Below are 24,535 nucleotides of genomic sequence, written 5' to 3' on the forward strand. Positions count from 1 at the left end.
ACGGGTCATGTTCCTATTTTCCAGTGGCCCTGTCAAACGACAATAATATGGCTTAAACAGTAAGGTTTATGTATAGATATTTTATCTGAGAGTTAAATAAATCCTTTTTTCCATGTTTGTAGAAGCAACCAAATCTATAACACTTTATCAAAAATAGTATTACCAAACACTAGATTTAAATTGAATCTTGTAAGCATTAACCATAAAAGACAAAATAAGTTGTACCCCATCAAAAGGAAAAATTTCATCAAATCAAAAACTTCTATTCTAAAGATACCTTTTAGAAAATGAAAAGGCAAGCCACAGACTGGGAAAAAATATTCACATTGCATATATCTGACAAAGTACTTATATCTAGAATATATAAATAACTCTTAAAACTTAATAATAGACAAAACGCAGTTTAAAAATTGGCAAAATATTTGGGGTGCTGGCTGGCTCAGGTGGTTAAGCATCCAACTCTTGATTTCAGCTCAGGTCATGATCTCAGGGTCATGAGACTGGGCCTCTGCATTGGCTCAGTGCTCAATGACTCTGTTTCTCTCTCTCTCTCTCTCTCTCTCTCTCTCAAATAAATCTTTTTTTAAAAAATGGCAAAATATTTACAGACACTTTACAAAAAGAAGGTATATAAATAGCCAAGAAAGAGATGCTCAACAATAATCATCAGGAACTTCTAAGTTACTGTGTGTAGCAATAGCTTATTCCTCCTTATTGCTGTGTAGTATTCTGTAGCATGAGAATAGTGCAGTCCTTTAACTTATTCTCCTGTTGATGGATATCTGAATTATTTCTAGTTGTGAACTATTGTGAATAAAGTTGCTATGAGCATTCTGGCCCATGGTTTTAGTATATGTGCTGCCAAAGTGAGCACTGGCCCATGGTTTTTAGGTAGATATATGCACTTACTTGTTTTGAGTTTTTAACAACCACTTCATATAAAGATTTGTTTAGCTTTGATAGATACTGCTGAACACTTTTCTAAAGTTATGTGCCTATTTGTTCTCTTTCCAATAATGTATAAGAGTTCCAATTGCTTCGTATCCTTGTCAACACTTAATATTGTTCCTTTCAACTTGAACTATTCTAGGAATTCTGAAGCGATATCTCATTGTGGCTTTAATCTGCATTTTGCCATAACTAATTGTGTTGAGCACTTTTCATATGTTATTGCACATTGGATAGATATGCAAATTAAAACTAGCACAAGGATACTACATTACTTAGTAGAGTAGCCAAAATTTTAAAAACTGACATTATCCAAGTGTTAATGTGAGTGTTTAACAACTGAAACTGTCATACATTGATTTTGGGAGGGTAATATGGTCAACCAGTGGAGAATGGTTTGGCAATTTCTTATAAACATAAGCATAATTATCATAGGATTCAACAGGTCGCACTCATAGATATTTACTTAAAGGAAATGAAACCACATGTCCACATAAAAACTTTTACTCAAATGTTCATAGCATTTTTATTTATAATAGCCAATAAAGCCTCCCAAAAAACCTTGGAAATAACACAGATGTCTATTCATCAATAAGTGAATGGACAAATTGGTATATCCATGTATCCCTACTGCTTAGCAATAAAAACAAATGAGCTACCAATTGGTTCAACAACATGAATGAATTTTAAAAACATCACGAGCAAAAGAAGCCCTCTATAAAAGAGTATATATTGTATGATCCCATTTATATGAAGTCTAAGAACAAGCAAAACCAATCTATGGTGGTAGAAGTCAGAAAACAATTGTGTCTGCCGGGTTGGTGGTAGAAGTGCTATAGTTGTTGCCTGAAAAGGAGTGATGACAGTGCTTTAGATCTTGTTTGGGTAGTTGATTACCTGAGAGTGTACTATTGCCAAAATTCATCAAACAAAACACTTCAAGCTCTGTGCCTTTTATCATATATAAAGTATTGTTCAGTTTTTAAAAGTAGAAATAATTTACCCTTATCAAAGGAGACCTTAAATAAACGAGTACTTAAATATCATTGGTTGTTTTTCTGTTCTGTCCTGGCATTTTATTAACCAGCATTTCATCTCATCTAGATCTCTTCTTCTAAGTTGATTAGAGTGCTACAGTAACTCTTCTCAAGTTTGTATCTTTGGCTTCCTCAATCTGGTAGTAGAACTGTCTTTATCCTAAAACACGTCTTCAAAAAAAAAAAAAAAACACATCTTCAGGATTTTAAACAAAATTATACCAAAACCTTTCATGTAATTTGACCTCAACTGAAAGTTTTAAGTAATTTGAAGTGATGAAAATAGGTTAACTTGAGTTTCTAGTTTCCAGATTGTTGGGAATGCTATGCCTCCTTTCCTCTGGCTTTGGGTCATCTATTTTCTCCACATGGCCAAAGAAAAAAGGTTTCTTTTTGCTAAATATGTGAAAACCTGTACAACTTCATCTTTTTTCCTGAGTGGAAGGAATTAACTTCCCTTTTAAGGGTCATTTTTTTTTAAGTCAATTTTCTGACGGAGAAAAGCCCTGGTATTTCTTCTGCAGCCCTTCTTCTAGAACAAAATGTATAGTAAACAATCAATATATGGTAAGTGATTAATAAGATTTTTCTTGATGGCTATTAGAAAGCATATTATGAGATGTAAGCTTTAATTTTTTCCAAAGCTCCAGTTGAAATGTAGCTGGGCAGAGACATAATAAATAATTGTAATAAGAAAACCAAATTTGCAAACAAAGGTAGGTCATAATTTGGAAACAATATTGCTCATTATGCTTGGAATGCATTTTGTGAAATGTTTTCACTTTCACTATACTGCCATTAATTAGTTGATTATTGATTATCTAGGCTATTGAGAAAGTAATGGCATGAGCAATAAATTGCAGAGGGCAGAGACTGCATCTTCGTATTTGGTTCTATGGTACCAAATAAACACTGAAAATGAACAGAGCTAGATAAGAAATAGACACATATGGTGTACTTAACGTAATTCCCAAACCATTTGTATTAATTCCAGAATTGTCCTATATGGACATATGTCTGATATTTTTGTCCAGCTTTGAAGACATTATGCTTGAGGTGATTGAGAAAGAGCCGAAAAATAGCTCTGCTTGCTTGCTTGCTTTTAAATATTTTATTTATTTATTCATGAGAGATACAGAGAGACAGGCAGAGACATAGGCCGAGGAAGAAGCACACTCCCCACAGGGAGATGTGGAACTCTATCCTAGGACCCCAGGATCATGACCTGAGCCAAAGGCAGATGCTCAACCACCGAGCCACCCAGGTGCCCCAAGGTCAGCATTTTGAAATTCCTTCCTGTTGGCCATTTCATGGTAGAGATTGAAAGTCCCACCTCTCAGGGTGCCTGGGTGGCTCACTAGGTTCAGTGTCCAGCTCTTGATCTCAGCTTAGATCTTGACCTAAGCATTCAAGCCCCAGGTTGGGTGCCACACAGGGCATGGAGCCTACTTAGAAAAAAAAAAGAAAGAAAATCCCACCTCTCAAGCTAATAACACAGAGCAATAACAGAAGCTGAATTATGTGGTTCCCCCTTGTTGTGGCTGAGGATGTGAAGTCTCCTTTTTAAGCCCTCTCTTAGACTTCAGGTCACATGGAGGAATAAAAGGTCTAACTACTTAACAAATTTTAAGATCTCAAGACTTCTTAACCTTGGAATCAGTTCAGGCAATTATTACAAAAGCAATTTGAAAGGTTAAAAGTGAACTCTGTGTAAACTTATTACTAAGAAAATGAAAGTCTTATCTGCCTACAGGTAATTGAGAGTTTATTTTTCCATTCTAAGGTACTTAGTGGTGTATTGATCCTCAAATAATAGTTCTTAACCTTCTTTGGGTCACAGATCCCTTTGAGAATCCGATGAATTTCTTTCCTGCCTGACCCCACAGTATTTTTTAATTGCCTGCTATGTGCCAGGCATTGTTTTGTACTCCCTAGCTCCAAAAATGTCTGTTTGCATATATACATATCATTTCGCATGAATACAACTTTAGGGATTTTATTGAATTCCTGAAGCCCTTTAGAGTCAAGAAACATCTTTAAAATAACTGTATGGCTAAAATACTTGACATTCTTGCTAGGCAGAATGTTAGTATTTGCAGGAGTAAGAAGAGAATGTTCTGTTAAGGATCTGTCCAGCAATATAAGATCCTTAAAGCAAACTCATTCAGATCCTGGGAAGTATGGAATGGGGGACAAGGAATTTGACATCTCATATGCAGTTAGAATAGGTAAAGTATACAGCCTTGCTCTTCTATTGTACATGAGAGCATCATTGGTTGCACTAGATAACCAAGGATTCTTTCTACCAGCTAGAAGTCTGTGCTTAGTAAGAAAGAAAGACCACCAAAATTTAAAAATTGAAATGTGGTCGCTGAATCTTGCCCAGTGTCTGTAAGTCTCCTTTGCCATTCTAACTGAAAAATTGTTCCATTTATTATGCACCAGTGCTCCTAAAGCTAATGTGTTTTAATGTATGATTAAAGGTTATACATCTCCTGTGACTTGAGTGATGAAACTTGTCACTCTGACCTTAACCCAGAATTACTCTTTTGTTCTGTCAATGCTCAGTTCAAGCTGAAAAGAAAAGATCTAAACTCTAAAGGAGGTTGTTAATCTAACTGGCATCCTATCAATTAAAGAAGGCTCTGAAAAGCCTCATGTAATGCAAATTTTCACTTGTGAGCCATGAGGTACGTCTGGGTTTCATGTTTTTGTTTTTTACTGTGTTGAGTTGTGATACTGGTAGCTCCTTGAAACACACAAGGTGGGTAAACAATGCTTCTCTTCACCCTGACCACCCAATTTACACAGCCTCCAGACTTTCATCATTTATTATCAGGGGACTCCTAGATACAGAGCCATCACATAAATTTAATGGGAAGCTGTATATGCATTTCTAAACTTATTTGACTTAGCAATCTGGCATGCTTAGATGAAGAATCCATGTGGCAAAGGTGATACACAGATACTATGTGAGAGAGAAATTAAAGTGAAGTTACTTTTATTTTATCCTAAACCATAAACACTTTTTTAGGATTCTCCGCTTTTACCAAAGAAACACCTGCATAGTCATGCTATTTGGATTCATATAACTACATTTGTGGCTCAGAGATAGACTGTATTTTATATTTTGTTTCTAAGAGTTTGGCATGATCGAAGTCTAAATCTTGGCAGAGGAAAAACTGGATGCCAAAATACTTTCTGAAATGCTTACTGTGTGAAGTATCTTTCAGTTTCTCTATGCTAACACAATGCTTTACAGATAGTAAGTGCTCATTATGGCTACATTCAGTGTTCATATCTGTCCTTTTAGAGTCTACCTTTTATATTACTTATTTTTGTCCAAAAATCATTTAGAAAATAGTTTCAGATGATCAATTTGAAACTATTGGTTTAATTTACTTCTTAACCTACAGAAGGAAAAATTGCAATTTTTCATATTCTTCTGGATTTTGGAGAAAGAAAGCAATTTTAACTAAGAATTTGTGTTAGAATTATCCTATATACGGCCTTGGAGCTCTCATTTAACTTAAGTGGGACCAAAACATGATTCAGCTGTTTATAACATAAAAGGCTTTGGGGAAAGTAGTATCTCCTATATCCATAATTCTAGATTAAGGTCAAATTGGAAAAAGTACAGAAGCTTTGGCTCATTTTCCATCAGTTGAGCAGAAGTATTCAGCTCCTTTTGGTAGGGCACTTAGAAATTTTTCATTGATTGTATACTTTATAATTAGGGTATTTTCAGCAAAGCTATTCTTATAATTATTAAACACTTGGTTAAGGGGCACCTGGGTGGCTGAGTGGTTGAGCATCTGCCTTTGGCATAGGTCATGACCCAGGGTCCTGGGATCGAGTTCCACATCAGGCTCCCTGCATGGAGTCTGCTTCTCCCTCTGCCTGTGTCTCTCATGAATAAATAAATAAGATTTTTTTTAAAAAAAGCACTTGGCTAAATAATCTGATTCAAATATGAGGAAGTTGCTTTTCATTGGAACAAGTGTTGATCTGTAGAGATACTCTTTTATGTTTAGGTTAAACATATATTTTTTGCAAACTACAGTTGTGTGAGATAAGACTTATTTTACTACATTGAGATTTACTTAAGATAGTACATTTTCAGTCTGTTGCCGGAATAATTGACGTTGCATATAAATCTTATGTTTTTAAGATAATTTAGGTACTTGTATATGTAATTGCAAATTAGTATGATTAGACATGACTGGAACTTGAATTCTTTTTTTCTACTAGATCGAAGTACTATTATATTCTGAAGATAAATGGATGTGATTTTGCAGATTGAATATATTCTTTGAGCTCTTAGTTGCCAGGGCCTGACAGATATTCAATCAGGAAGACTGATACATGGTAGAATTGTTGTAATAATAAATACACATAAAATGAATACATTAGTGCCTGCATAGTGCTGGATCAATAGAAATACACAATCTTAGGGAGCTCATCCCCCTAATGACAAAATCCCATCAACATTACTAATACCTAAGGTTATCAAATGTTTAGAGCTAAATAAACTCCAGTTAGAAGGAGAAATAAAGGAGCAATGTAAGGAGAATCCTCATGCTGTAATCCCTGGGAGAGGTTGTGATCATTGAATACAGAGGATCTAGGACATCTAGTCTGGGATGTGTAATTAGTCCAGAATGGGATAACTATTAATATTAACATTACAAGGAGTATTGATAGTCTAAGATCTTGATGTCTAATTTCAGTTCAACTCAGCAAATATTTGTTGAACGTCTACCACGTGCTAGTCATTATACTGGAGCTCATAGTCTAGTGGAGGAAACAGTTTTATAAATACTTAATTAGGACATGCGCTTGCTTTATTTATTTATTTACTTCTTTATTTATTGTCCAGGGATATACAGAAACCTAAAAGAGGAACAGAAAAATTGAGACCATTTATCCCTAGAGGAATGGGAAAACCTGAGTCTTCAGGAGGACTATTAGCTCAGAGAGGAGGAAAGGACACTTTGGGGAACACTTGTTTGTTATTTCTAGTCTAGGAGATTTTGAAATTAATCAGCAGGATTATGAACAAAAAGAAAATATAAATTTAAATGACAGAAAACAGAATAAGTTGTTCCTATTTATTATTACTGATGACTCTTTTTGCTTCCTTTTTAAAAAGGCTATTTATACTCTGTTAAATCTCTTAGATTAAAGGAACTTTCCCTTAAAATAAATAAAATTAGGAAATTAGTGTATCATGGCAGAGATTCCATCTGGCCTTTCATGAACTTGAGACAAGTAGCAGACCTCAAGAGTCTCATTTGGGGAGGATAATGACCTCTGTGGAGATTAGGAAGGTCTAACAACATAACATGCATTTGCTATAAATAAAAACTTTTTAAAAGATAAATCCATCCTTTGCTTTTTTTTTTTTTTTTTTTTTTTTACGATTTTATTTATTTATTCATGAGAGACACCGAGAGAGAGAGGCAGAGACATAGGCAGAGGGAGAAGCAGGCTCCATGCAGGGAAGCCTGGTGTGGGACTCGATCCCAGGACTCCGGGATCATGCCCTGAGCCAAAGTTCAGACACTCAACCGCTGAGCCACCCAGGTGTCCCCATCCTTTTCTCTCAAAATAATAAGTGCTGGTTTGTAGTTGGAGATACATATTAATTTAGTCCAAATTATATAATGCTTTAGTTGAGAGATTGTTTTTGTGGTTGTTGTTTATGGCATTAACTTTCTAATGAAGTTAACTTATTTAGAAAGAAAGTTGTTATACTCCACACTATTTATTTAGATTTTCTGCTGTTTCTCCCAAAAATGTTCATGAGGATTAGCCACCCATAAAATAGAGACTGCTTCTCATCTACCGTGAACCTTCCGATGTTTTGAGATCATAGGATCACTGATTTGTGAGGTGCAGTAAAACTATGTCATATGAAAAGAACCAGACCAAGGGCCAAAGATAACAGTGCTATGTAGACTCTGTGGCCAGTGAAGATTTTGTTTTACAAGATTGTGTCCGTGTTTGGTCAGTAGAGCTAAGGCAGAAGGTGAATGAAAGAACATTACTTTAAAGGCATTAAACATGATGAAGAAAAACATTTTTAGTACAAAGCCTTCCAAATGGGGTAGAAGTATAGAATCGACATAGAGCTGCCAAACATAGTTTGTGTTTTCCATCTGTGGCTGCCAGTACATGGGCAGAGTGATTGCTGTCCTCGTACTCGCCACCGTAAAAGAATGGCCAATACTAGAAATCTCGGATTCCTCTTTCTTTCCTTCCTTCCATACTCATCACCTCCCACCCTTCCCTTTTGCCTCTTTTCCTCTTGAGAGTCCATATGAACCTTGGTTTTAGAGAAGGCTCATTCCCATCTCTTATAATCAAGCCTACAACTCAAACATAAAACTTGTTTCAGTCTTACGTATTTCATTTGTAAGGCTAGAGGAAGAGCATATTTCAGAGCAAACAGATGGAACCAGTCAAAACGTCTTTAGCTGAGTCATTTCACCTTGTGAGACCACACATTCCTCGCTAGTGAAATAGGCTATTGAACTGCACACTTCTCAGCTGCCTTCCAGCTCTAAAACTTCACAGTTCTAACTTTCTAATTTCCTTGCTACCTTGCGATCTTTCAGGGGGTAACAGCTGTGTGTGTGTGCTTACTACCAAATACCAGCAACCAGTCATCATCAGTGTCAATATTATAGAAACTTGAACCAGAGAAATGGTACCATAAATCAAGAAAAATGATATTTGAGTGAAGTCTCTAAAACAAATGCTTACATCAAATGTATGATTAGATGCTCTTGGCTCTTACATTGGGCTTATTATCCCACTCATTTGGGAAAGACTTGATGAAAGGAATGGGGTTTGAAAGAATTTTAAAATTTTGGTTTATCCTTCAGCACGCAGAAGAGATTTGTGTAATTCACACTACCCCAAATCCATAGTTTTCCTAGTGAAAAAAAGAATTTAAATGCCTTCTTTGCTGCATTCCAACTAAGAAATATATATCCCTGTGCTTTTGAGTGAAATTACTGCTAAAGGGAGAGAGAGAGAGAGGAGAGTATTACCCTATCAGATATCCTTCTCTTGCCTGTCTAAATTTTACATGTGGTTATGTATTATCTATTTCTTAACTGTATGGAAATATGCCTTTATATTTTAAAGTTGCACAAATATTAGTCTGAGTCCTTGGTAAAAAATTGCAAGCTACCATTCATGATTTGGAGCTGAAAGATATTTGGGGTAGAATATGGAACAAATGATAAATGTCTTAAAAGAACAGATTATATAGAAATATTTGTTAGGAACATAAACTAGATGAGGTAAATCCCCACAGAACATCCAGAATGAACTAACATTCCATGCTAATAACAATGCAAGAGTTTGGGATGCCTGGGTGGCTTAGCAGTTTAGCAACTGCCTTCGGCTCAGGGCATGATCCTGGGGTCCTGGGATCAAGTCCCACATCGGGCTCCCTGCATGGAGCCTGCTTCTCCCTCTGCCTGTGTCTCTGCCACTCTCCTTCTGTCTCTCATTAATAAATAAATTTAAATCTTTTTTTTTTAATAAATTTAAATCTTAAAAAGAAAAAAAAGAATCCAAGAGTTCTTTTTTTTTTTTTTTTTTTTTTAAGATTTTATTTATTTATTCATAGAGACACAGAGAGACTCGATCCAGGGTCTCCAGGATCACACCCTGGGCTACGGGCGGCGCTAAACTGCTGCGCCACCGGGGCTGCCCAGAATCTAAGAGTTCTAAATGAATGTGTATCTAAGGACATTTTGAGACTGCCTCTGATGACCTCTTAATTAGCCTCTTAACATTTTATCAACTTTAGATTTTTCTGCTGAAGAAATCAAAAAAGAAGAAAATACCATTATCAGATACCATCAGCTTGCTCTGTCACCTATGTGTACCTAACAATATTCAGACATGAAATCTAATACAAGATTTTGCTTTCCTCAATCTTCCACACAGAATTAAAAGGAAAAGGGAAGGTTGATGCTGCAATAGATACATAAAGGCAATATTACCTTGCCTGTTGCCCCAAACAATGGTTTTGTTTCTGAGTGAGAGTTTCCAAAGCATGAGATAGACCAGGACAGTGTGATTTTCGGGAAAACTTCACAACTGTGCTGTTGAAAAGTCCTGCATTAAATACGAAGAGGATTGCCAAAAGGATGAGACCTTATGTCACACATTCTAGACATCATTAGAATATTTTGGAGTACATTTCAATATGTTCTTCCTATTCTTTCCTCCACTTTGGGTTTCTTACCTCCAGGAGGGATGTAGAAGCAGTTGAGTTGAGCTTCATGCACCAAAGTGCCCTTAAACTTCACCTCTGCTTCAGCAGCAGAGTGGCTGGAAAGCGGCTGGTATGCAGGCACAGAGGGCTGGCCAAAGGCTCGAAGCATGGTCAACTTCCAGATGTGTGCTCACGGGTCAGATTTTTTAAGGAAATAAATCTCTTCCTTGGGAGCTTCTCCCCTTGTAACTTCCTAAAGCCCAGAGATTCTTCCCACAGTAACGTTTTAAGCGTTCCACGGGCTTAAACCGCATGTCACCTCGCTGCAACTTTAGGTCACAGTGATTACTTTTTCAGATTTAGAATTTGAAAAACCACACCTTCTTTTTGGGTTCTTTTCAACGAGTTTTTCCTTCCTCATCTGCCATACTCACTGCCCACCTAAAGATGGGCCTCTTCCCCAGTGGCTCTACAGGAAAACTGGAATTGAGACGTGAGGTAAATGGCTTCTGTCAGCATGTCAGCTCATCACCTCCCTGAGGCGTGATGATCTCTGGTTTTCATATATCACCACGAGCTGCTTTGATATACCCTCTTGTGCAGGAGAGCGATAGGCTTGTCCAGGGGTTGGGAGGCCTTGGGCCTCAGAGGCAGAAAACTTCGGTTGGAATGTGCACGCTCATGGGCCTGCTGCCCCCTTCCCTCTGGAATGCAACCCAAGTCGCAAAACTATTTTAAGGAGAAAAAACTTAGGCCCAGTTTGACATTTTATCTTGGTGCCAGGACTGTTGGTAAATCTGTTTTTTTTCTACACTGACTGGTTACATTTTATGTTCAAACTGAATATTAAATGGGATGAAAGTGCTATTTCAGAATGAGCCGTTTTAATCTTGAAGTCATGTTGTTTTAGAGATAAATGGTTAGGTCCTAAAGAAATCTCCAGTGTTTTAAATAGTATTACAAACATGGTTTTCACGTTGGAAAGATGTTTTCATAGCATTTTTCCTGCCTAAATCTGCATTTCAGTTATCTCATGATAATGACGTTGTCAAACTGCTTTTCTGTTTGTATCAACAGTTTCCTTGGCATTCCACTCTTAGGAAAACCTAATTCCTTATGTCAAATGCCACAAATATGTAACATCAAACATAGAAACAAAATGACACTCAGGACATTTCTAATATCCTACAGATGAGGCACAAATGGCTGGCTTCCCTGCTGCCACGGGACCTGAGGTTTCTTAGTCATGCTGTCTTTCTCCCCTGTTGCCACCTTTCTTTTTTGATGCTTTTGGAAAACCCAGTCTCCCAGGAAAGGAAGTTATCACTATAATCAAAAAGTAGGGTAGGCGGCTAGTTTTATAACTAAGATTAAAACCATCATAACACAAAAGTATTCAGATTTATTGTCTTTGAGTGTCCGTGATCCAATGTACTTTTCTTATAGGGACACAAGGCTAGGTGGGTTAGTGTGTAGCAATATGTGTAGGCAACCCAAGTAGGCATTAGTGTCTATGGTCTGCAAACAACCTTGAATGAAAAGTTTTAAGATACACATTTAATGATTTTGAGATGAAAGAACTTCTTTTTGATATTAAGGCTGTCTTAGCACATAGGCTTCAGAAATCAGATGTTCTTTTTTCAAAAGATTATCAATGTGTTAAAGAGGGATATTTGTATGTATTTCTAAGAGAATAAAATGGTCTTGTTCAAGAAAATGCTAGACGGTTCTTTACATTTTTTTCCCCTCTTCACATGTTGATTGGTAAGATAAAGATTCCTGGCACACTAATCATAAAAAGTTTAAAACCCGATGGCCACCTTTTGGCAAGTCAGTAATTCAAATTTGTAGGGTTCCTTTTAAAAATATCTCCTTAAAATAGTACTAAGAAGACATTTCTTGAAGCTTTTGTTATCTGAGTCATTACTGACAAGAAGCAGAAATCCCACACTGAGCCATTGGTCAGGTTGGGGGGGGGGGGCTGTCAAAGCATCACAGCTGTTTTTGTTTTGTTTTGTTTATTTATTTATTTATTTATTTATTTATTTATTTATGATAGTCACAGAGAGAAAGAGAGAGAGAGAGGCAGAGACACAGGCAGAGGGAGAGGCAGGCTCCATGCACCGGGAGCCCGATGTGGGATTCGATCCCGGGTCTCCAGGATCGCGCCCTGGGCCAAAGGCAGGTGCCAAACCGCTGTGCCACCCTGGGATCCCCACAGCTGTTTTAATGACCAAATAATATTCACATAATTAAATATTTTGAATGTTTAAATTTTTAAACGTTTTTCCTTTAAATAACATATTTTGTTGGTTTTCTTTGCCCTATCACAATATTTCTGCTGTTTTCAAGAAGCTTTTGAAAATATATCTGTAGCTAATGCATTATTTATATGATTAATACCACCAGATCCTCAATTGGATCTTTATAAGTATTTTGAACTATTTAGCCTTTGCTATAAAAATGATGTAGATAGGCACATACTAAGGTATACAGTTTATTTGAAAATTGTTAAGTGAATCCATAGCAGCTACATTATACCACATTTTTCTTTCATTACTAAGTGATTAAGTCATGGTCACATCTCATCTTTCAACAGTTGTAAATTTTCCATATGGGCATTTTGAAGTCAGAGACTTGTTGAATTTTATCTATACTCTGTCCTAACTTGTGGCTAATAAAGCTAGTTTTTTTGGTGAACATATTCGTGGAAGGAAGAGGGCGGGGAGAGGTTTCTAGGCCTAATTTTGTGAATCAAGTTTCTGGATACTTCACAATAAAGATGAAGTATGTGTAAAAATGTGCAAATGAAGTCTGGACACAGTGACATTTCAAAGCCAGGAGTTTAGAAATTCTGATTTCTAATACAGATTGAAATCTGTATTCACTCCTTTAAGCATTTGCCAAATGCCTGTTACGTTCAGGTGCTATGTTGTTAGAGACAGTGCACTTAATTGGGGACCGTGTGTATCTGCATATGCGTAAGACCACTCAGAGTTCTCTGTGAGCTTAGACAATTCCAACACTAGGTTTTCAAGCTTAAACTTTAAGTGATTGGTTTCATTTATCCCTAAGTATGTATTTTCTTCAAGTTGGCAAGGAATTTCTTTCCATTTTGTAGTTTTGAAGGTGCTCATAATTTGTTTGATGTGCTTTTTGCAGTGTCCATTTATGGGATTTGGTTTTATGATAAGGAAGAATGCCAAAGAATTGCAGAGCTTATGAAAAAGTAGGTGCTGAAAGGCTAAGTATTTTTCTGGACATGATGCTTTTGTTTGTGTTTCTCAGTGTAACTCCACTATACTCTTAGCAGAATACATCTCTCACAGCAGTCCTTCCCACCATGGCTAGGAAAACATTTACCATTACTTAAATGAAAAATAAACATAAGTCACAACTTTTTACATTTTCAGTAGGTAAGATTTATCATGGAGAATGGTTCATCTCATTTTTGTTCTGCATGTGTGAAATATCTATAATATGAATTATTCCAGATGGCAGTTTTCTTCAATGTTTTCCTCATTTGTAAATCAGCAGGGTTCTTTTTCCTCTGAAAAGTTATCAGTATGGCTGTCAGTAAAAAGAACATTTGGAAATTTTAAAGGCTGCTACACCTTCTCTAAGATCTTTCATTTCCTTCCCGCCCTCAACGATTTCCTTTAACTGCAAATCCATGGTTGTGGAAGCTCAGTTTCCCCCATCTCAAATGCTCTGAGTACTTAGGATAGACTCTATTTTTAATCTGATTGGAAATATCTGTGTTAGTATCAGTTTAGTAATTAGTAAGCAGTCCCTTTTTTTATTGCTAGTCTCTTTTTAATCTCCTGATACCTTGTGGTTTGTCTCAACTGCGTTTGGGGAAACTAAATCAGGGTCTGCCTGTCCTACTGTTGGCTCCCCTGACTGTACTGAAAGGGAGGCCCAGGTAAGCGTGCTGTCTCCTTTGTGACTGGGCAATTCTTTGATCAGTCCTTGAGCCCTGAGGCTGCTCCCTAGGAGGCAGTTATCTCCCTGCTTTATGGGGATGGTTTAGAGCCTCAGAATGAATTAAGTTTCCTACATATGCCGCATCTCAGCCCGTGACTGGCATCTCAGCCGGTGACTGGCCTCCTAACGCACAGTATTGGCTGCTGCCCATGCACATTTGACAAAACATCTCCATCTGTAGAAGAACCATTTTCCAATTTTAAATCCTGGGGCAATGAAATGACTAAAAAGTGACCCCCCCCCCCAAAATGAAGTGTGGGGAACACTTTTTTATAAATAGATTTATGAAAATCTAGCTCGCGATAACTATTTGTAGGTAATCAGCTCATGTTGCAGATGGTGATTAAGTGTGTTCAAACTAGTATTTACCCCCATAACAACTAGTTCCTAACACATTCATGTTATTGTAAACCGTACAACGGATAATAATAGCAGGATTTCATATAGATGAAAAAATACTCTGTGGCTCAGCCAAGAGACCATGTTCAAATTGTTAGCATTCTGCAGTAATTACTTAACAGCTGGGGCAGAAAATTGATTGTTGACTAGCAATAAGCAGCTGATATGTGTGGATTCTGAGCCCTTCAGAATTAAATCTCCCCGTAAGTTCTCAGGTCTCTTTTACCATAAATGACATGGCAATTATAAAAATTTGAGCTGAAAGTCAAAGCACACAAAAGGAAAAGGTGTTTTTCTCAGTGTCACCTAGCACCATATAGGAGCAACCTGGTCTCCCTCCTGTATTGTTTTCAGGGAAACAGAAGACCTCTTCATTGCTCTAAGTTTTTTTTAATGCCCTGTCTTCTAGAATGGAATCTTCGCTGTTTTAAGTTATCAGAGGACTATAGGATTTGAGTTGCTGAAATCAATTTTGCTTTGACTTCAAGGCACGTTGAAACAAGGAAGGGAGGGGAATCTCGATTTGCCGTGCAGTTTGCTCAGTGTTTGAGAACTCTGAATTGGGTTTCCTCAGCAATTAATGAGTCCTTTTAAGAATGCTCTAAATGAGGAGTTGGCCGACTTTTTCTGGAAAAAAACAAAAAAAAACAAAAAAAAAACATAGTATTTCCAGCTCTGCGAGTCACAACTACTCAACTCTGCAGGCCTTGTGTGAGAGCTGGCCGTAAGTGTAAGTGACGCATAAACCAGTAATTGTGGCTGTTTGTAACTTTCTCTACAAAAACAGGTAGTGGGCCCGATTTGGCCTCTAGGACATAGTTTGCCTACTCCTCCTCTAGGTTCATACATGTACTCAGTATACTCAGGATCTCAACTCTTCTTTCACTTCCTAAGCAGTCTTACTTCCACTATGACTATAACAAGATAAAACAAGTGAGTGGGACTTAGATGGTTTTAAAAGCCACTTAAGTTCGTTTTTCTTGTGTGGATTTTCACCTCTATTTTTCTAGCCTAACTCAATATGAACAGTTGAAAGCCCATCAGGGAACTGGAGCAGGAAACTCCCCAATGATCCTCAATTCAGGAGAGGGCAAGGAAGTAGATATCTTACGAATGCTCACCAAGGCCAAAGATGAATACACCAAGGTGAGTTTTTGTCTTCCCTTGTGAAACATACTTAAATCCTATGGTGGTAATATGCTTGTTGAGAAAGGCTTATTCCTTCCACCAAATAAAATTGAATGAAAAATTAAATCTCTATTTGCTTTTAGCAGGCTAAAGAAGACCATTTGTTTTAAGTGGATGAAAAGGTAGCCTAAGAAATCAGCAGCCTTCCTATATGCAAATAGTATCCAGTCAGAAATTTTCCTAGAAGACGCCATTTACAGTAGCAACTATTAATATAACATTCTTTGGAATAAAATGAACAAGAAATGAGCAAAACCTCTATGAAGAAAACGTTTAAACACTCCTGATAGGCATAAAAATAGACTTGAACAAATGGAAAAGTATGTGTGTCCTGATTTTCCTTCCCTTCCCCAGTGTTCATCTGTTCTCTTAAATTTCACATATGAGTGGAAATCATAAGGTATTTGTCTTTCTCTGACTTAATTCACTTAGCATGATACACTCTAGTCATCCACTTTGTAAGTTTTCTTAAACTTACGAATTTACAGAAAATAAAAGGGAAGAGAGGAGACAGGCAGGCAGAAAACAAATGGCACCAAGGAAGCAATCAGAAAACTCCTGAATGAAGTGGGACATGCTAAAGGACAACTGGCCAAGTTTCTCCAGGATGCCTTTGGTTTGATGGTTGACTTACCCTTGATTGGTAGACTGTGAGCTCCTTGGGCACAGAGAACACCCTGTATTCATCTTCATAAGCCTAGTTGTCTTCTATGTTCCTGGCACATATGTGCTGAATAAATGGTTGTTGATTGACTCAATGTATATGAATACGAATTAATCATAGTTTCATTGTCCTTCGATCAGAGGGCTGGGACAGAGACACTTTAATCTCATATGCGGTCAGTAACAATGATTTCTGTATTTTCCATTTTGCTTAATTCTTCAGCAGCTGTTAAAAAACATTCTAATGACTTAGCAACTATCAATTAATTATATTTTACCTGATTGTACTATGTCAGATTAATCTGAAATTGCGACATTTTGGGGACACCTGGGTGGTTCAGTCAGTTAAGGATATGCCTTCAGCTCTAGTCATGATCCCAGGGTGCTAGGATCAAGATCAAGCCTCACATTGGCTTGATCGTTGAGGAACCTGCTTCTCCCTCTTCCTCTGCTGCTCGCCCTGCTTATGCTGTCTCACACTATCTCTGTCAAATAAATAAAATCTTTTTTTAAAAATTAAAAATGTAGGGATGCCTGGGTGGCTCAGCAGTTGAGTGCCTGTCTTAGGCTCAGGGCGTGATCCTGGAGTCCCGGGATTGAGTTCCACGTCAGGCTACCTGCATGGAGCCTGCTTCTCCCTCTGCCTCTCTCTCTCTGTGTGTCTCTCATGAATAAATAAAGTCTTTTTTTAAAAAAATAAATAAAATTTAAAAATTTTAAATTTAAAAAATAATGACATTTTTACCCTCCAGGAACTTAGGTTCTGTGAGGCAGCATAACAATGGCCAATAAATAATAAATGCAAATACTGAACAAATTATTTTCTTTCTTCTCCCTCCCTCCTCAGCGCACACACACACACATACACACACACACATATTTTATTATTTTTATTTTATGGTGTTTTGGCATCTTAAAAGTCTTCTGGTTGGGACCAGAATCCTCCTCCCTGGGCTAGCCAAGTTTCTGTTTTTGTTTTTTTTTTATAAGTAGGCTCCATCCCAGCATGGAGCCAAACACAAGGCCTGAAATGACAACCCTGAGATCAAGAGCTGAGTCACCCAGTTGACTGCCCCTGGGCTAGTAGGCTGCCTTTGACTTGCAAACTAACCACCCTGCGATGTCCCTCCTCTATCTGACCCCCGCACCCCAGGAGGCTAGTCCTCTGCCCTAGTCATCTCAGGTCCTGGGACTAGAGACCACCCTAGTGTTTAAAGCCTACTGAAAATTATCCAACTAGCCAATCCTAAAGTGCAGCAACCCCCATAGAGGCTCTTGCCTTGGCTTTCCCCTTGCTCCTGCTTGGTGTTTCCTGCCCACCCTGAGGCCTCCACAGGTGGCCCTGCAGGGTGAACTGTGCCTCCTGCTTCTAGGACCTCTGAGTATATTTTGGTTTCCTGAGCCTCTCTCCACAGTTTCCTCTTTTTTTTTTTTTTTAAGATTTTATTTATTCATGAGAGACAGAGAGAGAGAGGCAGAGACACAGAGGGAGAAGCAGGCCCCATGCAGGGAGCCCGATGTGGGACCCGATCCTGAGACTCCAGGATCACGCCCTGGGCCAAAGGCAGGTGCTAAACCCCTGAGCCATCCAGGGATGCCCTCCACAGTCTCCTCTTGTCGCTGCACCTGACTGTCTCATAAAAGAACACGGGACACACACACACACACACACACACACACACACACAGAAACCCTCCTCTGTGGTCTTGGAGACAATTTAGGCCATTACTTTCTATTGTACCTATGACTTGCAGTGTTTCCCCCTCACTTTGTCCTTCAGCAGGTACATATTCTTCAAGGCCCAGTTAAAATTCCACTTTTTACATGGAGTTTTCCTAGATCTCTTCATTCAGATTAATTACTCTTTCAACTGAAATCACCAGCCTGTTACTATTTAGAATTTATTTTGATCTTCCTCATTTATTACAGTTAAGTAACTTCTCCCACCATGAACTTGTTGAGGTCAAAACAATGTTCTGTTCATCATTACATACCCCCCAGATTGGTTGTGGTATAATGTTGACCTGAAGCAGAAATATTTAATCAGTATATAGAGTTGATTTTCTATAAACTCAAGTCCATGTTATATACATAATGTTAATTGCTCCAACCATGTGGTAAACAGAAGTGATCCCTTCTGCCATTAACAGCCAGATGATGAGCACCTGCATGATCCTTTTAGTTCTCTGCTCTAAATTCTTCTTTCCTCATTGCGTAGCATATGAATCTTCAGATTCTTCAAGGATTACATAATGTTGCCCCAGTCTATTCTCCTAACCTCACTACCTTCTCCCTGCACTGCCCCCTACCAATATTTAAAACTCCTGCCAAACAGAGTAACAACATTGCTTCCTGAAAGCACCTTCATGGCCTCCTTCCCATGCTGTCCCCAGTCTTCTACCTGTCAACTTTGTCCATCCTGTTATTTTGATCTGCACAACCAGATAAAAAATGCTTCCCTGTGACCTTCCATTGCATAATGCAAACTTGCTTTATATTTGCTTGTGTTTGTGTCCCCTCTTCAATACACAGACATTTCAGAAAATGTGAGAATCATGAGTAAAATGGCTCTGGGATACTTCAGGAAAGGGGGAACACAGAAAGAGGTAAAAGAGAAGACAAGATTTCCCTCAGAATTCTTATGTGAGGAAGTACCTGTCCCATCACTGGGAGTATTCAGGAAGAAACTGCATGATGGGGGATCCCTGGGTGGCGCAGCGGTTTGGCGCCTGCCTTTGGCCCAGGGGGCGATCCTGGAGACCCGGGATCGAATCCCACATCAGGCTCCCGGTGCATGGAGCCTGCTTCTTCTCCCTCTGCCTATGTCTCTGCCTCTCTCTCTCTCTCTGTGACTATCATAAATAAAAATTAAAAAAAAAAAAAGAAACTGCATGATGATATACTAGGATACAAGGGGAAAAAAGGTCTCACTTCTCTGGGTAGGGATTAAATTCAGTGACTTCTGAGATCTTCCCAACTTCAGAATGCTTCAATTTATGAAAATCCCAAAAAGTAAGAGGAGGAAAACTTTTGATCTAGGGGTATATGATGTTGGTAAAGTAAGCCTAGTGACATCAGATGCAACTGTTTCCATGAATTTAATAAAATAATTTGAGAACCTTATTTTGGCCAATATTTTGTGCTTTTCCCCCCAAAGAAATAGCTTTTTGTGAACCTGCTATAAAGTAGCGTGATGTTAATTTGAACTTCACCTCCTTTTACCTCCTTCCTATTAGACTTCTAGTTGAGACCTAAATGAACAATAAAACCACCAACTCTCAGTAAGAAAAAGAACCAGGGCCAGAAAGGATCTTTTGCCATATAGTTCTGAGTATGTAGAAGTAGACTGTTTTGTATTTTGTGGTTTAAGGCAAGGATTAATAGCTCTCTTTTAATATATCGTGACTTATTTATGAAATTAGAGAAATTGCTAAGTGTCTTCTGATGTTCAATGAGAAAATTCAAAAAAGTAAAAAAGGGAAATAAAAAATATCCATAATCCTATAACCCAAGGATGTCTACTTTTAATGCTTTCAGTGTATTTTCTTCCAGACTTTTCTCTTGGCCTGAGTACATTGTGTGTGTGTGTGTGTGTGTGTGTGTGTGTGTGTGTGAGTAGAGAGAGAGAGAGAGACATAGAAAATGAGATCATGTGACATAGTTTTTAGGGCTTTAAAGAAGTGCCTCAGGATCTCTATGGAGAATCCATTATACACTTTCCAAGTCTTTTTTTTTTTTTTCCAAATGCCTTAAAGTTATTTAGGTCAGGAGATGCATAGAAAAAAATAAAAAAAAGGAGATGCATAGAAAATTAAACAGCTGGAAAATGAGCTACAAACTATTGAGGTAGATGATGTTTAATTCTGAGCAATTTGTAGCAATTTTTACATGAAAGCAAGGCTTCAGTGATAGTGACACAGAATACAGCTTCTAGCAAATTTTACTTAGAAAGGCTACCTAGGGCTTATGCATAGCAAGAGACAGAGCAGCCTCTTGGCCCAGATATTCAGTGTATAGTGAAGGTAGGAGAAAAATCTGTTTCTCCTTGTTTGAAATTCAAGGTCCCTGAACATAGAGAATGAAAAAGTAGGGGTGCCTGGGTAGCTCAGTCGATTGGGCATCCAACTCTTGATATCGGTTCCGGTCATGATCTCAGGGTTAGGATATCAGGGTTGTGAGACAGAGCCCTGCTTTGGGCTCCACACTCAGCATGGAGTCTACTTGTCCCTCTCCCTCTGTTCCTCCCCCCACTTGCACTCTCTCTCTCATAAATGAATAAATAAAATCTTTTTTTAAAAAAGGGGGGAAAAGTACAGAGGCATTCAGTGAAAGTAATCTGAACATCCACTTTCTTTTACATAGCAAGCAGAAGTTAAAGGCTTTCATGCTAAAATTTTGTAAGTGACTCTATCTTAGGCTGTATTCTTTTGTTGGTTATTGTCTTTGGAAAACCAGGCCAGTTGGTCCATGCAGCCATACCATTAACCACCAGCATGCACCTAAGGATTAGAAATAGCATTCTATGACTCATAAAGGGATTTCACACCCCAATTAATGTAGTGTCAAATATCCAAATTACTGATAGAATTCTTGGAAGAAAATTATAAGTCCTTTGTACAATTAACTGTACAAACCCAAGTGAACATGGTGGTGATTGACCCCATACTCCTACATCCTTGAATTAGAAAATACAACCCAGTGACTGTAAAACATTGGAAGCCTTAGGTTCCTGAGGTTCGAGATTATGTTTATAGCTCATTCCATTTCAGGGACAGTGTGAAATATTTTCTTACGTGAGGCCTTGACAGTTGAAACTAGCAATGCTATAGAGATTATAGAATAGAAGATAGTGGTTTTATATTCAGTTTTATTTGGTGTTTTTACAAGGTAGATAGTGCCATCACTGCTGTTCTTTGTGTTGTGAATCCTACTGTGTTAGCAGTTGTATGGTTGGTGAGATTAATGTGTGATAATGATTCAGTGTATGAAAAGATGAGTCTTGTCTCTTGTCTTTCTCTGTGAAGTTTTAATTTGTAGGGAGTGGCTCAGAACACTCAGATTTGAATTACTCTGTTTATGTTAAAAGTCAATTATTAAATAAAGATGATGTTAGTAATTTTTAAATCAGTGCTTTGAGTCAGTTTTACTTTTGGGTTTGTAGACCAAAAAGGATCAGTTGCTTTGATGATACAACTCTCCAATTTTAAGTCAACTGCTAATGGATGAATAAAACCATAATGTAATCCAGACATGGCATTTAAAGAATTTGTTTTTATCGCTGTTTATCAAGTATTAGACTTGGTATTTTTAAACTATTGCTGCTTAAGCATATCTTTAGCCTTTCAAATATCCAAGTATCTCAGAGCCTCTAGGTCTTGCAGGCTGCTGCTGTTGGTAATATTTTAGGGCACTGCAATTGTGCAATACTAAGAAAAATTAAATTGGAATTTGATTTATACTCAAATATAGCTCATATCAGAGGAGATTAAGTAATTTTCCTTTTGCATGAAAATCTACCAAAAAATAGCTACCAATTAGATGAAATAAAGACTGAGAAGTTACATTCTTTTATAAAGATTAAAGCATGAAACCATATAATGATTGTCCTTCTCCGATTGACTTACTAAAAAAAAAAAAAAAAAAAGGACGTTTGCCATGCAATACCACTTTCAATCAAGCATCTGTGAAATGTAGATCGAGGAAGGGAATTCTCAGCCTTGAACGATTCTGGGCCCTGCTCCCTTGGCTTTCACACTGACCTGGGTCCAAATGGCTGGGAAAACCCTCAGCAGGAGGGCCCTATTTCCCTCCCTCTGAACACTCGTTGCCTGTCTGCTTCCCTTAAAAAGAAAGAAACAGGGACGCCTGGTGGCTCAGTGTTGGGCGTCTGCCTTCCTGGGGTCCTGGGGCCCTGACTCCCGCATCAGGCTCCCTGCTGGAAGCCTGCTTCTCCCTTTGCCTCTGTCACTGCCTGTCTCCATGTGTCTCTCATGAATAAATAAAACCTTTGAAAAATGCACAAAGGAATAATTAATTAAAATGAATGAATGAATATATACATAAGCAAGCAAACAAACAAATAAAATCGATCAAGGGGTGCCTGGCTGCTGGCTGGCTCTGTTGGGAGTGTGGGACTCTTGATCTCAAGGTTGCTAGGTCGAACCCTACCTTGAGTGTAGAGATTGTATAAACATAAAATCTTTAAAAAAATTTTTTTTCAATCAGTCACTAAAAGCAACCTGTCAAACCCGGGGAATATAAAAAATAGTGGAAGGGATTATAGGGAAAAGAGAGAAAATGAGTGGAAAAAATCAGAGTGTGACAAACCATGAGAGACTCCTAACTCTGGGAAACGAACAAGGGAGTGAGTGGAAGGGGAGGTAGGCAGGGGGACGGGGTGACTGGGTGATGGGCACTGAAGGGGGCACTTGACGGGATGAGTACTGGGTGTTATACTATATGTTAGCAAATCGAACTCCAGTAAAAATATATACATATAAAAAAATTTTTAAATAAAATGATTAAAGCTTCTTTAACACCAACAATGAGGTTCTTTTTTCGATTTCAGTGCAAAACCTGTTCTGAGCCAAAACAGATAACCAGTTCATCTGCCATCTATGACAACCCCAATCTCATCAAACCAATTCCAGTGAAGCCCAGCGAAAACCAGCAACAGCGGGTACCTCGGCCCAACCAGGTATGAAATCCTCTGCTTTCCATCTGTAATGCCTCTATAGGACTGTTAAAGAACTTCTACCCAGAGTATAGTCACAGGGGAGCCTGGTACTGTTCAAGGATGCTTCAGGATAAATCCAAGAAGGAGAGATTTCAAATTTGAGATTGTTTTCATTTTAATAATATATTCTTTCTAGAAGAGTGTTGAACTTTTTAATTTTGGCATTTACCATATTCTGCATTCGTCTCTTGGGGATTTGAACTCCTTAGAGGATAATGTATTTTTTAAAAACAGTAAACTCATAACGTTGTCAGAACTGACAGGAATATTACCTGCCAGGCAGGCATTCCTCTGAGGTCAGTGGTTGGTTTCCCAAGGCCACTGAGAAAAGGACAGCCAAGGCAACAACATTCAGTTAAACATCTCAGAGCACTTCCTCTGCCCCAGGTACAGTGCTAGGCACTGTGTGTGTAGAATGGCATTCCTTTTCTTATGAGTGCTATGAAATTCCCCTGGAGATCTGCTGATTTGTCACTGTATTCACATCTAAATATATAAAACTGATAGCATTTGGGGGATAAGTGTAGGTATTTTCCAGAATAGGGCAGCACAAAATCACTACTCTGCAAGTCCCATTATTGATTGTAAATGTAACGAAGCTATTTCCACTACCTCTGGTTATACCTCATTAAAGGTTCAGGTTTTTTTAAGGAATTCATTTAAATCAATTTTGAATGAGCATAAAGCCAAAAGAGCTAAAGACTGGCTAATGAAAGTCTTGTATTGAATTTTTGAAAAAATAAATCTTTTCTAATTATCTTTTAGCTTGCTTTTATTGTTTGGTATCTGTGGAAATTTTTTATTTTAATGAAGAAATTGGAATATGTTGACATTAGAATAAAGCTCATGTTTTCTTAGTCCAACAACACAGAAAACAGAAGGAGCAGGAGGGGATACAGGGCAGGAACGAGGTAGCTTTATGACTGACGAGGCCAGGGCAGATTGTATGTATGCATATGATGATTTTTTTAAAGCAACTGGTGTATAGTTGAAAGGATCAAGTTAGGTTAAATGACTTATCCTAAGTTTCTCTAATTCTACCAAAAGCTACTGACCTCCTTGTGTTCCTGAGTGTTCTCAGCATCTTCTTATACTCTCAGGGTTAGGTGGACTTCCTGTTGAAGAGATTATTTCCCTTTTAGTAACTATAACTTTGTACCATAGTGGCTCCCAGTCTGTGAACCCCAGGCCCATTGAGAGCTGTTCTGTCAATCAGCAGATGCTAAAACATAACCACTGTCTTGGGTGTGGGAGCGTCTAAGAATGTTGTGAAATTTTTTTACCTGAAAAGGAGGTCTTAAGTTTGTAAAATTGATTAGAATTAAGAGTTTTTTCATC

At 38.0% G+C, this 24,535-nt stretch overlaps 2 protein-coding genes across 24 annotated transcripts in view; one reads left to right on the plus strand and one right to left on the minus strand.

Annotated features, from left to right (window-relative positions):
• The window catches only part of CACNA1C (calcium voltage-gated channel subunit alpha1 C), a 747,770-nt gene extending 736,940 nt beyond the window's left edge, over nucleotides 1–10,830 (minus strand). For 8 of the 20 annotated variants that reach the window (XM_038576282.1, XM_038576276.1, XM_038576279.1 and 5 more), the window contains exon 1: nucleotides 10,255–10,829. In XM_038576282.1, the coding sequence (XP_038432210.1) occupies nucleotides 10,255–10,393 (139 nt within the window). In that variant the 5' untranslated portion in view covers nucleotides 10,394–10,829. Of the gene's footprint in view, nucleotides 1–10,254 lie in introns of all 20 variants that reach the window. The other 12 variants (XM_038576292.1, XM_038576287.1, XM_038576290.1 and 9 more) reach the window with 2 other exon arrangements.
• The window catches only part of DCP1B (decapping mRNA 1B), a 53,888-nt gene that overhangs the window by 23,322 nt on the left and 6,031 nt on the right, over nucleotides 1–24,535 (plus strand). For all 4 annotated transcript variants that reach the window (XM_038576313.1, XM_038576312.1, XM_038576314.1 and 1 more), the window contains 3 exons: nucleotides 13,387–13,453; nucleotides 15,621–15,756; nucleotides 23,030–23,158. In XM_038576313.1, the coding sequence (XP_038432241.1) occupies nucleotides 13,387–13,453; nucleotides 15,621–15,756; nucleotides 23,030–23,158 (332 nt within the window). The remainder of the gene's footprint in view (nucleotides 1–13,386; nucleotides 13,454–15,620; nucleotides 15,757–23,029; nucleotides 23,159–24,535) is intronic.

The sequence above is a fragment of the Canis lupus genome, chromosome 27, assembly GCF_011100685.1.
Source record: "Canis lupus familiaris isolate Mischka breed German Shepherd chromosome 27, alternate assembly UU_Cfam_GSD_1.0, whole genome shotgun sequence".
Lineage (NCBI taxonomy): Eukaryota > Metazoa > Chordata > Mammalia > Carnivora > Canidae > Canis > Canis lupus.